The sequence below is a fragment of the Eschrichtius robustus genome, chromosome 20 (genome assembly GCF_028021215.1).
Source record: "Eschrichtius robustus isolate mEscRob2 chromosome 20, mEscRob2.pri, whole genome shotgun sequence".
NCBI lineage: Eukaryota > Metazoa > Chordata > Mammalia > Artiodactyla > Eschrichtiidae > Eschrichtius > Eschrichtius robustus.
The window spans coordinates 25,685,334-25,697,460 of NC_090843.1; the positions used below are offsets into that span (position 1 = coordinate 25,685,334).

The 12,127-nt window shown below is 50.8% G+C and overlaps 1 protein-coding gene across 3 annotated transcripts in view; it reads right to left on the reverse strand.

Moving 5' to 3' along the window:
* Positions 1-352: 352 nt before the first annotated feature.
* Positions 353-12,127, reverse strand: part of IGF2BP1 (insulin like growth factor 2 mRNA binding protein 1) — a 41,932-nt gene continuing 30,157 nt past the window's right edge. For 2 of the 3 annotated variants that reach the window (XM_068531232.1, XM_068531234.1), the window contains exons 6-15: positions 11,283-11,564; positions 10,391-10,525; positions 9,766-9,888; positions 8,854-8,989; positions 7,706-7,828; positions 7,226-7,345; positions 6,320-6,394; positions 5,419-5,550; positions 5,039-5,152; positions 353-3,354 (exon numbers count right to left, since the gene is read on the reverse strand). In XM_068531232.1, the coding sequence (XP_068387333.1) occupies positions 3,262-3,354; positions 5,039-5,152; positions 5,419-5,550; positions 6,320-6,394; positions 7,226-7,345; positions 7,706-7,828; positions 8,854-8,989; positions 9,766-9,888; positions 10,391-10,525; positions 11,283-11,564 (1,333 nt within the window). In that variant the 3' untranslated portion in view covers positions 353-3,261. The remainder of the gene's footprint in view (positions 3,355-5,038; positions 5,153-5,418; positions 5,551-6,319; positions 6,395-7,225; positions 7,346-7,705; positions 7,829-8,853; positions 8,990-9,765; positions 9,889-10,390; positions 10,526-11,282; positions 11,565-12,127) is intronic. The other variant, XM_068531233.1, reaches the window with a different exon arrangement.

Here is a 12,127-nt window from a genome sequence, read left to right on the forward strand (position 1 = left end):
TGCGTTTCAGGTTGTTATCTCACCAAGGATGGGGAAATGGAGGTGATGTGCAGGGGGCCATGAGGGGCCCAAAGCCCTTGTCTATAGGTCAAAAGCAGACCCACAAAGACAGGCCTTTTATCCTGCTAAACCTTAACCACCAAACCATATTCCTTTGCTTTCTGGTAGCGTAACTTCCACAATTTTCCCGCTGGGCGGGTATCAGCCGTGCCTACTCCAAGTCAAGTCTGACAGTCCCTCGCCACACTCCTGGTCTCTTCTGGGAGCTGAATCAGCCAAAGGGAAAGGAAGTGGGCTTTTAAGGTGTGGAGGGAGCAGGATCCCAAGGAAACTGAACACTGCAACAATCACATTTCAGGTACTGTGGGGATTTTATTCCGATGGTAGTTTGAACCAGATATCAAAGCATGCTTGCTGCTGGAAATTCACCTTACGTCACTAAATGGCCGATGTCTGAACGTTATCTGCTTCATTTTGGAATAAAGCATATAGAGCCAGAAAGAGAAGTTGGGAGACCCTTTTTTGTGGTTTGGACAGGTGGGAAGCTTAATTATACTGGCCTGATATCATCCCTAAATGCTTTCCTGCTTCCTCCTCTTTGGGGTAGACAGTTCTGGGGGCTATAAAGGAATGTCATGGGGAGACAGTGACAAGACACAAATGAGGCAGGGACCTGTCCCCAGTCACATTCCCGAATCCCCTCCCCACCACCCTACATCAAGAATTTGGTTAAGTTTGGGTCCACGGTTAAGAGTCCATCAGATCAATTGAAAGAAGACAGACGGGGAGACAGAGGGGGCACTTATCTGTTTGCCCCTGGGTCTACTGATAAAGACCAAGAATAGCAAGACGGGGCTGAAATGAAATAAGAACAAAAAGTGAAAAGCACTGCAACGACAAACCAGGTGGACCTCTCTGAGGGTGAGAGGATGGCTTTGTCTCTTCCACTAATGGAATCTTGGCTCCCATATTTTTAGACAGAGAAGTATAGATTTTTTAAAGGGTATCTTTTTAGTTATTATTTCTCTCCTCGATAAAACGGAGGCAATATTTTTAAATATCTCAACAGCACCACTGGTGGGAAAAACCGACTGGGGTGCCCTTTAACCAAAGGGGGGAGGGGAGACCACAGGCCGGCTGTTGGAGGCTGTTGTTTCGCCCTTGGGGCCACAGCTCCGCTGGGCTTGTTAATCTCGTCAGGCAGGATTTTCCTGGGAGAGGCTGGTGGCTTAGAGATCAGAGCCTGGCCCTGGGCTCTCTCACACGTGGGCCTTCCCACTCGGCCCAGCCTCCGTCCAAGGGGCAGCTCCAGCTGCCTTTCCCACAGGGCCTGTTCTCCATAGAGAGTTCCTAAAGGGTTACACTGGCTCATGTTGTAAGAAATTATGAAACATAACTTTCTCGTTTTTTTCTTTTCATTAAAAAAATAAAATATTCAAGACTATCAGCTTCTCTTTTGCTTTGCTTTTCTTTTTTATATAAAATATCAGCAAGCCGCAAAGAAAAAAAGATTAAAAAAAAGAGGTGGGGGGAACAAAAAGGAAAGTAATTGCTGAGGTAACTTCATACCTTGAGGTAGTTTACTTCGCGCACAGCATTACCTGACTGACTCCGCCCACATGTCAAGGTGGTCTGGTTGTTACTGTCGTTGTTGCAATGTCGGAAGGAGGGGAGTCCAGAGCATGGGCTCTTCCACATGCGGGAGGCCTTCCTCCCTTCCCAGCACACTTGATAGCATTGTCCAAGGTAGCTAAAGTGCACCACCTGGCTAACATGCACTGACAATCAGTACATTAGGAGGGGAGGCCTAACCTCATTTAACTGATGGCTGATGTCTTCCACAAGGGCTGAACTGAAAACGGGATCTTGCTGAGCCTGGAAAATTAATAAATTAAGCTTGTTTACCCCTTTGTGCATAATGTTGCTGGTATTTTGAATTTTGTTTTTTTAGGCACACATAACATCATGCCAACGACTCGTGGAGGCAGAAACCATCAGTTCAATATGCCTCTAGGATGAAAACAGAAGCAAATTTTCTCTCCAATTTACTGAACAGTCATAAAAGATGCCAAATGATGGACTTCAGCTTTACCAGGAGCTCAGGGTCGGGTTCCACGTCCCACCACCACCAAGGGAACAGTGCCGTGGGGGGGAGTGCCCCGCAACCCCTGCTTCTGGGAACCAGCCCTTATGGGAGCACGTGGGCTGGCGTGAGGGCACAGTGGCAGCCTTTGGGGCCACTCAAGTCCTCCATGGAACTGAGACTTTATCAAGGGGCGTTAGTGTCCCCTTCCCAGTGCTCGTATCCAATCATTAAAATAGACTTTAAAAAAATATAAAATCTGCCTGAGAATGATAGGAATCAGGGACAGTACAGTGGTCAGCCCCTATCCCGCTGAGCAGTCAGTACCACCCATGTGCACCTGGACATGACGTGGGACTTACGTGGTTAGAGGGACATGAACGGGGCGGGAATCCTAGTGGGGAAGCCCCAACAGAGCGGGAAATTTGAACTGTGCCAATTTTTCAAGGTGGTGATCTGGAATCAATCAGCCACAAGGGCACTCCTTTTAAACGTGGATTACTGTATAGTTCAATCACCTCTCTCCCCATTTCTCCCCCATTCTTTATTCCTTGCTGTTCCTACTGGTTGGTTAGGAAGGGACTGGAATTAATCTACAGATGCCAATGTGTCTTCTCCCTTCGAGTCAATAACGTAAGCAAAGCAATGGATTGGTTCTCACTTTTGCCAGTAGCAGAAAGGTAACATAACCAGTGTGAATATACGAAAAGGCTATGTCAGGGCACAAGAATAGAGGTATTTTAATCAGTAAACCAAGTAGAAGAAGGTTGGAAGGATCTTAGGGTCAAGAAGTAAACCATCCTTTGAGGTTGATTAAAACACCCCTCTGCATGTTTTAAAAACCTGAAGGAAATGTTATTTCTCTTCCCACTGGGGTCTGACCCACCCTCTAGGTGGGACCTGGAGAACTTAAACAATCCACGTTTAAAAGCACCCTGAGCTAGAATTTCCATGGTGACACCCTCAGGGGTGGGCAGTGTTGGGCCAATTGGTTGGGTGTTTAGGGCTGAGAGATCAGGGTTCCTCACTGGAACGACTTCCTCAAGCAAGTGGGCAAACCTGATCTACAATCCCGGCCCAAGTGTCCCTGATTCCCGCTCATTCTCAGGCCTGCTGGGGAGAACGTGCTCTCGATTTCGGCCTGTTGTCCTTGAGCCGATATGATGGGAAGGGGCTGGTCACTTCCTCCGGGCCTGGGTCTGGTTACTCTGTCCCTTTTGGTGCAGCTGTTTGACTTGCGCCAAGATGTCTCGTATCTTCCGCTGAGCCATCTGCAGACAGAACAAGTGAGAGTGAGGATCTCCGAAGGCGAGGAGATACAGCCTTACGTGGGGAGAGAAGCCATCGGGGTCTGGGCACCAGCGGCAACAACAGGTCATGTTGGACTTGTACGAAAGGTAAGAGAAGACTGAGGATTAGAGTGACCATAAGTTTCTTTGCCTCCCAGCAGACCCTGAGCACCCACTGGATTCATACAGAGGAAGGGAGGATAAACAGTAGTATAAATTCATTCATCAGTATTTAAAACATGACCAAGTTGACACACGTTACTGAACTCAAGGGGGAACTCCCAGAGCTTCCAGGCGCATGTGTTGTCAGAAGGTCAAAAATCAGGAGACCTCATCACCAATCACAACTCCACTATGCATGTAAATATCCCAGGAAAGGGGATGCATTGGGATAACCAAAAGGTAGTGAAATAAGCTCCACTGTGAAAGTGGACAAAACACCAGAGGACTGGTATCTTTACTCTTTCCTTCTTAAAAGTGTCTTCCCTATGAACAAAGTTTTGTAAGGGAAATCAACTGTAGAATGTGATTCTCTTGACAGAAATCTACCAGAATGTCTCCTTTCCATAAGTTGAGTGCTTGATTTCTTGGTTAAAGAGAAAGTTGGTCTAGGTTGGGGAAAGAATGTGGAGTCAATATTTATACATTAATTCCTACTCTGTCACCCCTGTGCTTGATGTTTGACATAGTTTTTCACTGAGTTCTCATTTTAACCAATGAAAAATGTCCCCACTTTGGTATTTAATACACCCTGGTTCTCTGCATCCCTGGATATATCATTTAAATCTCACATTCCTCATTTGTACAATGAGGTTGTTATGAGGATTACATGAGTTAATAGAGACCACATAGAATAATGCTTGGTGCAGCAGCAGAACCCATAAATCTTAAATATTTCTGTGGCTATTAATGGCTCCCAAAGGGCTGTCAGAGAAAGTTGTCACACTATGCTGGGGTCTGGGTTCCTGTTTTGCCCTTGATTGCGTGAGCAGCCTCAGGTGGGCCACAAGCCTGATGTGACATGCTTATCCTCTGTGAGTGGAAGGGACTGTATCCAATACTCTCCACATCCCTTCTAGCTCCAACACTAGGGGGTTTTAGGAAAACCCCACTAGCTTCCAATCATCCTATAATTTGAACCTGATACCTGCTCTCCTTTCTAGACCCTGGGGTCAGTCCCAATGCTGGGCACTGCTGACTGGCTTACTGGAAGCAGTGCCGGGATGGATGTGAGTTCCAGGAAGAGAACAGGAGGGTGGAAGAACTGGAAGCAAGGATGGAGCAGTGGTTCTGGGAAAGGTGAAGGAACTGCTCTGCAAACGGGCAACCCAGGACGTTATTCCATGAACAGGGCTGGGTGGTGGATGAGACCCATTTCTCTTCTCATCCAGTGCAAAAGAGAAGGACTAAGGTTAGACGACAGGGAAGACTATTAACATATAACATATGCTACACCACAGTTATTACATAATACAGACTACCTATGAAAACGGTCAAATCACTGTCCCCACAGCCTTAAGAAGGGATAAAACATCTACACCTCATGCCCTTACACCTGGAAGGAAAGAATGACCCAGCCCAGAGGCAGGCAGAGTGCATGGGACTTGTCGAGGTCATGCTTCTGGAGCCCTGCCGCCCTCCCGTGATGGGGGAGTGACATATGTACCTGGCTGGCATAGAAATGCCCGATGATCTTGACGATGACCTGGTCGTTCTCATCAGGGGTCTGGTCTCTTGGCACCACCACCTCCGCTGCTGTCAAATTTTGCAGCTCATTCACCTGGGGGCAGGGGCAGGGAGGACCGGTCAGAGAGGAGCTCAGGGTGCTGTCCATGTCAAACATGGGTGGGACTGGAGGGTCAAGAGCTTGGTCACTAGCAGGTAGAAACCGGAGGAGTCAGGAGCTGGGCTTGGGAAGTGGAATCAAGTAAACAGGCAAATTGCGAGTACCCAGGCTGGGCCGGGTGGAGGAGCTGGGGGCCAGGGAAGAGCTGTCGGGTTTGGGGACTAATGTCCAGAGCTTTCAACCTGACCCTCACGGCTCACCGTTTTGCCACCTTTGCCAATGACCCGGCCAGCTGCCGACGCTGGCACCCGGATATGGGTCTCCAGCTTTACTTCCTCCTTGGGACCGAAGAAGTTCTCCTCCTTGAGTTTTCCATAAATTCTTCCCTGAGCCTGAGAAGAGAAGGTCATTGTTGTATCAGCGGGCCACCTGTGTGTGACGAAAGGGAAGCTCCCCAAGCCCCAGCCCTTCCTCCTCTGGCCCACAGGCCCACCCCCACTCGGGGCGGGGTGGGGGGGGGGTCACCATCTAGGCCAGGTGATACGGAAGGTCCACAGGACTGACCTGCCAACACTCCTCCTGCTCACTTGTAACACTGGGGAGCCTGGGCAGAGTAACTGCCCAGTATGAATACGTAACTCCCCAGAGGAACATAGTACCTAAGCTACAAACCAGACGCATGGGGTCTGGGATGCTTGCATGGGCTTGGACAAGCTGTGGCTGGCAAGTCAAGGCCCTGAGTGGCAGCTGGTGGAAGTCACTCACTCAGAGGGCAGGCTCTTGGTCACTCCACACAGTCTAGAGAGCTGTCCCCATTGTCCATCCCTCCCTAGGTCAGAATAAGCTATCAGCTCTTTGGCTGTCTGCCCAAAAGTTCGAGAACCTCAGCATGTCATAGGGACATAAAGGAGAGAAGGGCCTTCCTTGGTCACTAAGGCAGAGGGCAAGGAAGAAGCCCTCAGACTGCCTTCTTTCCCATGTGCCTGTTTACTCTCAGGAAGCAAAGAGGGAAAGCAACAGAATTCCCGTTTGATGTCAATTTGAAAGCAGCCTTGCAGCCCTGTATTTTGCAGGGAAGCTTAGAAACGTGATACAGATTTGCACTCCCATCCAAACTCAATTCCTCTGGGTCCTACTTGGAAAAACAATAAAAATGAGAACCTTGAATTGGGCCTCTGGGGGTCCAGTGATGATGACCATACGAACTTTGGAGTCCGGAGTTTCAGGAGGAGCGATCTGCAAAGCAAACACCGGTCAAAGAGGTGCCCTCTATCTCCACCTCCTCCAGACCCCTACCACCACCCTGCTTCCACTCCCCACTTCGGACGGCCAGGGGAGTGAAGAACAAAGACCCCGAACCCCAAGGATATTGCGCCTGCACCAAAACTCTTATGAGGGCATGGGTGCGTTCGTTTCTTGACATTCTCTAAGTAGGGGCACCCTGCCCACACCCCATCTCCCCCACTCCCCAGCAGGTTTCAGTAGAGTCCTGCCAAGAGGGAGGGGCGCAGATGACCAGTGGGGGGAGGGCAGTGACCTCCCAGAGAATCTCCCGGAGCTCTCCTTCAGAGAACATACACTGCATTTGACCAAAACCTTTCAGACCACTGAAACCAATGGCTTGAGACTTGCGAAATTTAACAAAACATTTGTTCACCGTGACAGGTTCTCCATGGCCAGGGAAGGTGGAAAGACAGCTAACATTTACTGAGCAACCACTGGGCACCAGGCACTGAGCCAGGGGCTTTGGCTGCATTACTTCAGAGTATTATCATCCCTACTGTACTGATGAGGAATCGAAGGCTCAGGTCCTATAGCTCAGAAGCTGCGATTTGAACCCGGTCAGTCTTGCCTGAACTGAAGTTCTCTTCTGTGCTACAATACCACCTCCTCCCTTAGCCTGAAAGCCCAGGAGCCTGGAAGGCATCCCACGGAGGACCAAGCGAGGTCAAAAGCAAAGCATCTGCCTAACACTAGGCAGATGGGGTGCCTGAGAACAAAAGTAGAGGGTGATGGGAGCAGAGCACTCTCCCACCCCGGGAACTGGAAGGAGACAGAGCAGGTCACCTTGATGGAGGCACTGGCGAAACGGGAGAGCTGTTTGATGTGCTGCCCCTTCTTGCCGATGATGGCGCCCACTGCCTGGGCAGGAATGAACACCTGCACCATCTCCTGCTCTGGAGCCTGCTGCCAAGACAGGACATGTTATTAACGCAGGTCAAGGGACACAGCCCGGCAGCCCTCCGTGGCCCTGCCCTGCATCCTCGGGAGGAGGAAGGGGTGCAGGCACCCAGAGGCCATCCTGGGCTACATGCTCTGTAGCTCTTTGTAGCAGGGACAAATGGAAGAAGCCGGGCAAGACAAAGAGGAAGAGTGCTGCCAGCATCTGAGGCTGCCGTGCACAGGGCTGATGCCCTGGAGGGCTGGCGCCAGTGGCTGGGAGCCCTTCCCTCTCCCCTCAAATCCCCAAGTGTCAGGCTGCCACAAAGAGTTGGACCCTGCGGCCACATGGCCCAGGGGTCCCCTGTAACAAGACCCTGCACCTACCATAAAGGAGCTGTAGGGAGCAGCTCCGGTGACGCTGCTGGGAGGTGGTGGGACTGCACTGGAGGAAGCTGGAAAAAGGCCTACGGCAGCCAAGTTCAGGCCGGGGATGAGATGAGACTGCAGCTGGGGAAGGAAGGTGAAGAGAAAGAGGTCGGCTCATTCTGACAGGACCTGGTGGCCCTTGTACGTGGCCCTGGCTGAACAAGAGGGTGAGTGGGCCTAAACAGCGGAATGACGTGCTTTTGCCCCAAACCTGCCTGCCCTTCTGGTTTTTACACACACTCACATGTACACCGAGGGCTCTCGCTGGACTAAGAACCGGCAGCCCTGAGGAGAAGGCCCAGCGTTAGACCCTCAGACGTCCTTCCTCTCTAGTGGTTTACTCCGCTCTGACAGAGACATACCTCGGACTCAGCCGATGACAAGGAAGAGGAGACAGATCTCTGACTTTTAGGACTCACCTTTTTGGTCACGTGCCCCACATCCTCACTCCCCTTTAAAAACCAGATGAAAATTATGGACCCTCTCCCCACTAAAGTGCACATAAACACAAACTTTACAGGAGGATCACAGACCTCAAAGCCCAAGACTGGACTCCCACTTGCACCCCAGGAATCAAATGAAGAATCCCTATTAATTTAATTTAAAAAGGATTCTGATGAATCGAGGTCCAAAAGCAAAGTAAAAGCTCCAAGGCTGGGGCTTCCCTGGTGGCGCAGTGGTTGAGAATCTGCCTGCCAATGCAGGCGACGCGGGTTCGAGTCCTGGTCTGGGAGGATCCCACATGCCGCGGAGCAACTGGGCCCGTGAGCCACAGCTACTGAGCCTGCGCGTCTGGAGCCTGTGTTCCGCAACGGGAGAGGCCGCGACAGTGAGAGGCCCACGCACCGCGATGAAGAGTGGCCCCCACTTGCCGCAACTGGAGAAAGCCCTCGCACAGAAACGAAGACCCAACACAGCCAAAAATAAATAAATAAATAAATAAAAATTAAAAAAAAAAATGTAATGCCCACATTTCAACAAACTGCCTGCTTTAAAAAAAAAAAGCTCCAAGGCCCCCCCAGCCTGTGAACGCCCACCTCACTGGCGACCCACTTCTGCCATGGCTCAGGCTCACAGAAGGGCAAGCAGAGGCACCCAACACTCACACTCATGGCAGCCACGTCATTCTCATAGGCTTCCCGAACTTTCTTCATGATCTCCTGCTCGGCCCTGCAGCAGTTCTCAATGGTGCCCTTCACAGTGATGGTCCTCTCGGGGTTATAGAGGGTGAGGTCCTGGAGCCTGGGGCGGGGAGCAGAGCAGCGTCAGCCTTCCACTGACAGGCCAGGACCGGGAAACAGGTCCTGGCTGGGGCCGAGACACAACAATGCCATTTCTGCAGGCTGTTTAGTTTTGGGCAAATAGCTCTCTGTTTCTGGCCTTGGGTCTGTAACCAGGGCAAGGATTCCCCACAGCGGGGTGCGGACACTCAGAGCAGACTGGTAAAGCAAGCAGGATGCTCAGAGCTGGAAGCTGGTCCCCAGTGGTGCCAGGCAATCCACTTCCTGCGCCCTTAGGAACACAGCAGCTACTCTGCCCACTGGTAAGTCTCTGACAACATCAAGAGGCACAGTGCTCAGGGAGTTGGCTAGAACAGCTGCACGACTTTGGTTCCCCCCACAGTGAGGCAAACCACCACGCACAGCACGTGCTCAGGGCTCAGAAAAGGATCTGGGTCTGTCCGCTTCCCATGGCCTGGCAGATGCTCCCGAAACCCCAAAGCCCTGGCTCCTGGCCACAGGTTCTCTCCTCCAGGTGCAGAGCAAGAGAGATAGGATGTGGCAGCAGAGGACTGAAGAGGCAGCACGCTGACAACAGCCCACAGTGGTGATGGGCGCTATAATAAATGCTCCAGCCCTTACAGATAAATGCTCTTTACCGCTTCTTTGATTATTCTTCTTCAACAAGCAGAAACTGTATCCAACTTAAGGGGCAGATATTAAGGCTCAGTAATGAAATACGGCCACCCCAGGTGCCCAGGCATCCCACTCGTAAAGGGAAATGAGAGAGCGCCTTACGAGGAGATGGTGATTTTCGTCTCTGTGTCCTGCTCCACCTTCTTCAGGTTGCGCCCCTCCTTGCCAATGAGACGCCCCACGAAATTATTATGGGCCAGGATCTTCAGGGGAACCTCGTCGGCCCTTGGGAAGAAGTGAGGGACAAGAGCTTCTTAGATGGTGGGCCACCGCAGATGAGGGGTTTCCAAGGTAAACCCCAAGACAAAATTACGTTTTCAAAGAAAACCAGCAGATCAGTGGTTGTTTAGGGAGAGAAATGGGAAGTAGGGATGGGTGGCCAAGGGCACAAGGTCAATAAGGGCAATGGATATGTTCCTTATCCTAACTGTGGTGATGGTTTTAGAGATATACTCATAGACGAAAAGAAGCCAACTATAGAACAGCATGTTCATTACGATCCTATTTGTGCTAAAATACATGCACATACATACACATGCACAAACCTGTGAGGGCACAGCATTGCTAGGATATACAAGGCGTTATTTACGAGGAGGATTCATTTTCTCAGCTTTTATCCTTTCGTACAATTTCTGTGTCTCTTATTTGTCTCTATTTTTCTTTAAAAAAGTCTGTGTTAGAGTCGAGGAGGCGGCAGTCCCCATGTGCCCAGAAGCTGAAGCCTTACGTTTTGGTGTCCTTTGCCTCCTTGTGCATAATCTCCAAGATCATCTTACAGGCAGAGGAGCAGCCCTCGGGGGTCGAGTGGACGCTGATGGCCTTCTCGGCAGCACCTGCGTTCTCCTTCCTGTGCACGTCGATCCTGAGGACCACAGGTACACGGATGGTTAGCTAACCCTCAGCCAACGCTACAGTCCTGCTCCTTTTGGAACAAGGCCAAGTGCAGAATTGAAATGGGCAGAGAAAAGGGCCAGCCTGTTGCTATGGGTTCTGTCTCAGTCAGGAGGTGGTGGCTGAGAGTGGTGGCGTCTATCATGGGAATACAGGGTTGGGGGATCGACAGCCCTCAGCTCTGAAGCTGCATTTCCCCTTGAACTCTGGATTTCCCCCTTGCAACACCTATAAAGACAAGGCACACTGTCCCAAATTAAAAGTAAATAATAAAAGGATGCATTATGAATAAGGACACAACGTGACCTGTTCTTTTTCCACAGAGCACACAATGATCAGCTATAAAGATCAGAGAAGAGGGGTGGCTGTGGTGGAATGGGAGACGGGTCAGAACTGTGACCTCTTACTAAGGTCCCTGACGGGCCCCATCCCGTTGCCGCCAATAAGCGGTGCCGAAATCACAGAGCACTAAGGAGTGGCCACCTTACCAAGACTGGGTTTGCTCGAGACTTTCTACAAGAAATAGAACCCTTCTCACTAATGAAAGTGTGTGGCCCAGCCACTGCCACCAAATGGCACCCCCCAGGCTTATTCTACCTCCCCAACATTTCCTAAGAGGTAAAGTTGAGTCGAGGCCCCTCAGCGTGCTTCCAGGAGAGGCCTCGCCTCCTGGGCACCAACCACTGTTCCCTGGCCCCACCTCCACTTCCCCTGCAGCCAAGACTCACTTGGACTGGGTCTGTTTTGTGATGTTGCGGATGGTGGCACCCTCCTTGCCGATGATGGCGCCCACGTACTGGGTGGGCACGAGGAGCCGCAGGGGGATGTCCACTTGCTGTTGCTTGGCTGGGGCTCCCGCTGCCACAGGAGAGCCCTGGCGGGGCTGACCCCGAGAGCCAAAGCCTCCTCGGCGCCCATTCTCGGGACCCTGTGCTATCTGCTCATCAGGAATGTAGGAGACCTTCAAGGCGTGGTTCTCCAGCTGGTGGCCGTTCAGCTTCATGATGGCTCTGAGGACAGAGGGAGGATCTACTGGTCACTCCAATCCATGCCAATCACACCAAATGCCCTCCAGGTGTAAAGCACTCAGCTGGGTTACAACATGGAACATGCCAGAAGAAAGGGAGATGACCACCTGCGCGCCACTGCCACCTCCACCTTAGAGAACCTTCCAGTCTAAATAGCATACGACATCATGTAAGGTATTATAACACAAATAAGTTATATCCACTGAATTTTGGAATTGGCTTGTGAATTTCGACCAGAGCTACTTATCACATAGGATTCACATGAGAATCACATGTGATTCGCGATAAATGAATAATAAATAAAACGTGCTAAAACAAGGTTTGTTGTGTCACCTATTGAGAGTGATACCGTCCACATTTAAGCAAACTCCATGGAAACAGAAGAGGTGGAGACAGAATGGCTTGCAGGAGTTTAAGTCTATCTGGAATGTCTGAAAAACGGGACCGATGAACACTGAAGGGAAGGGACAAGCGCCATCCATTCCCAAGGCTGATGCTGGTTAGAAATGTTAACAAGGCAACAATATGTAGTAGGAAGTAAGCAA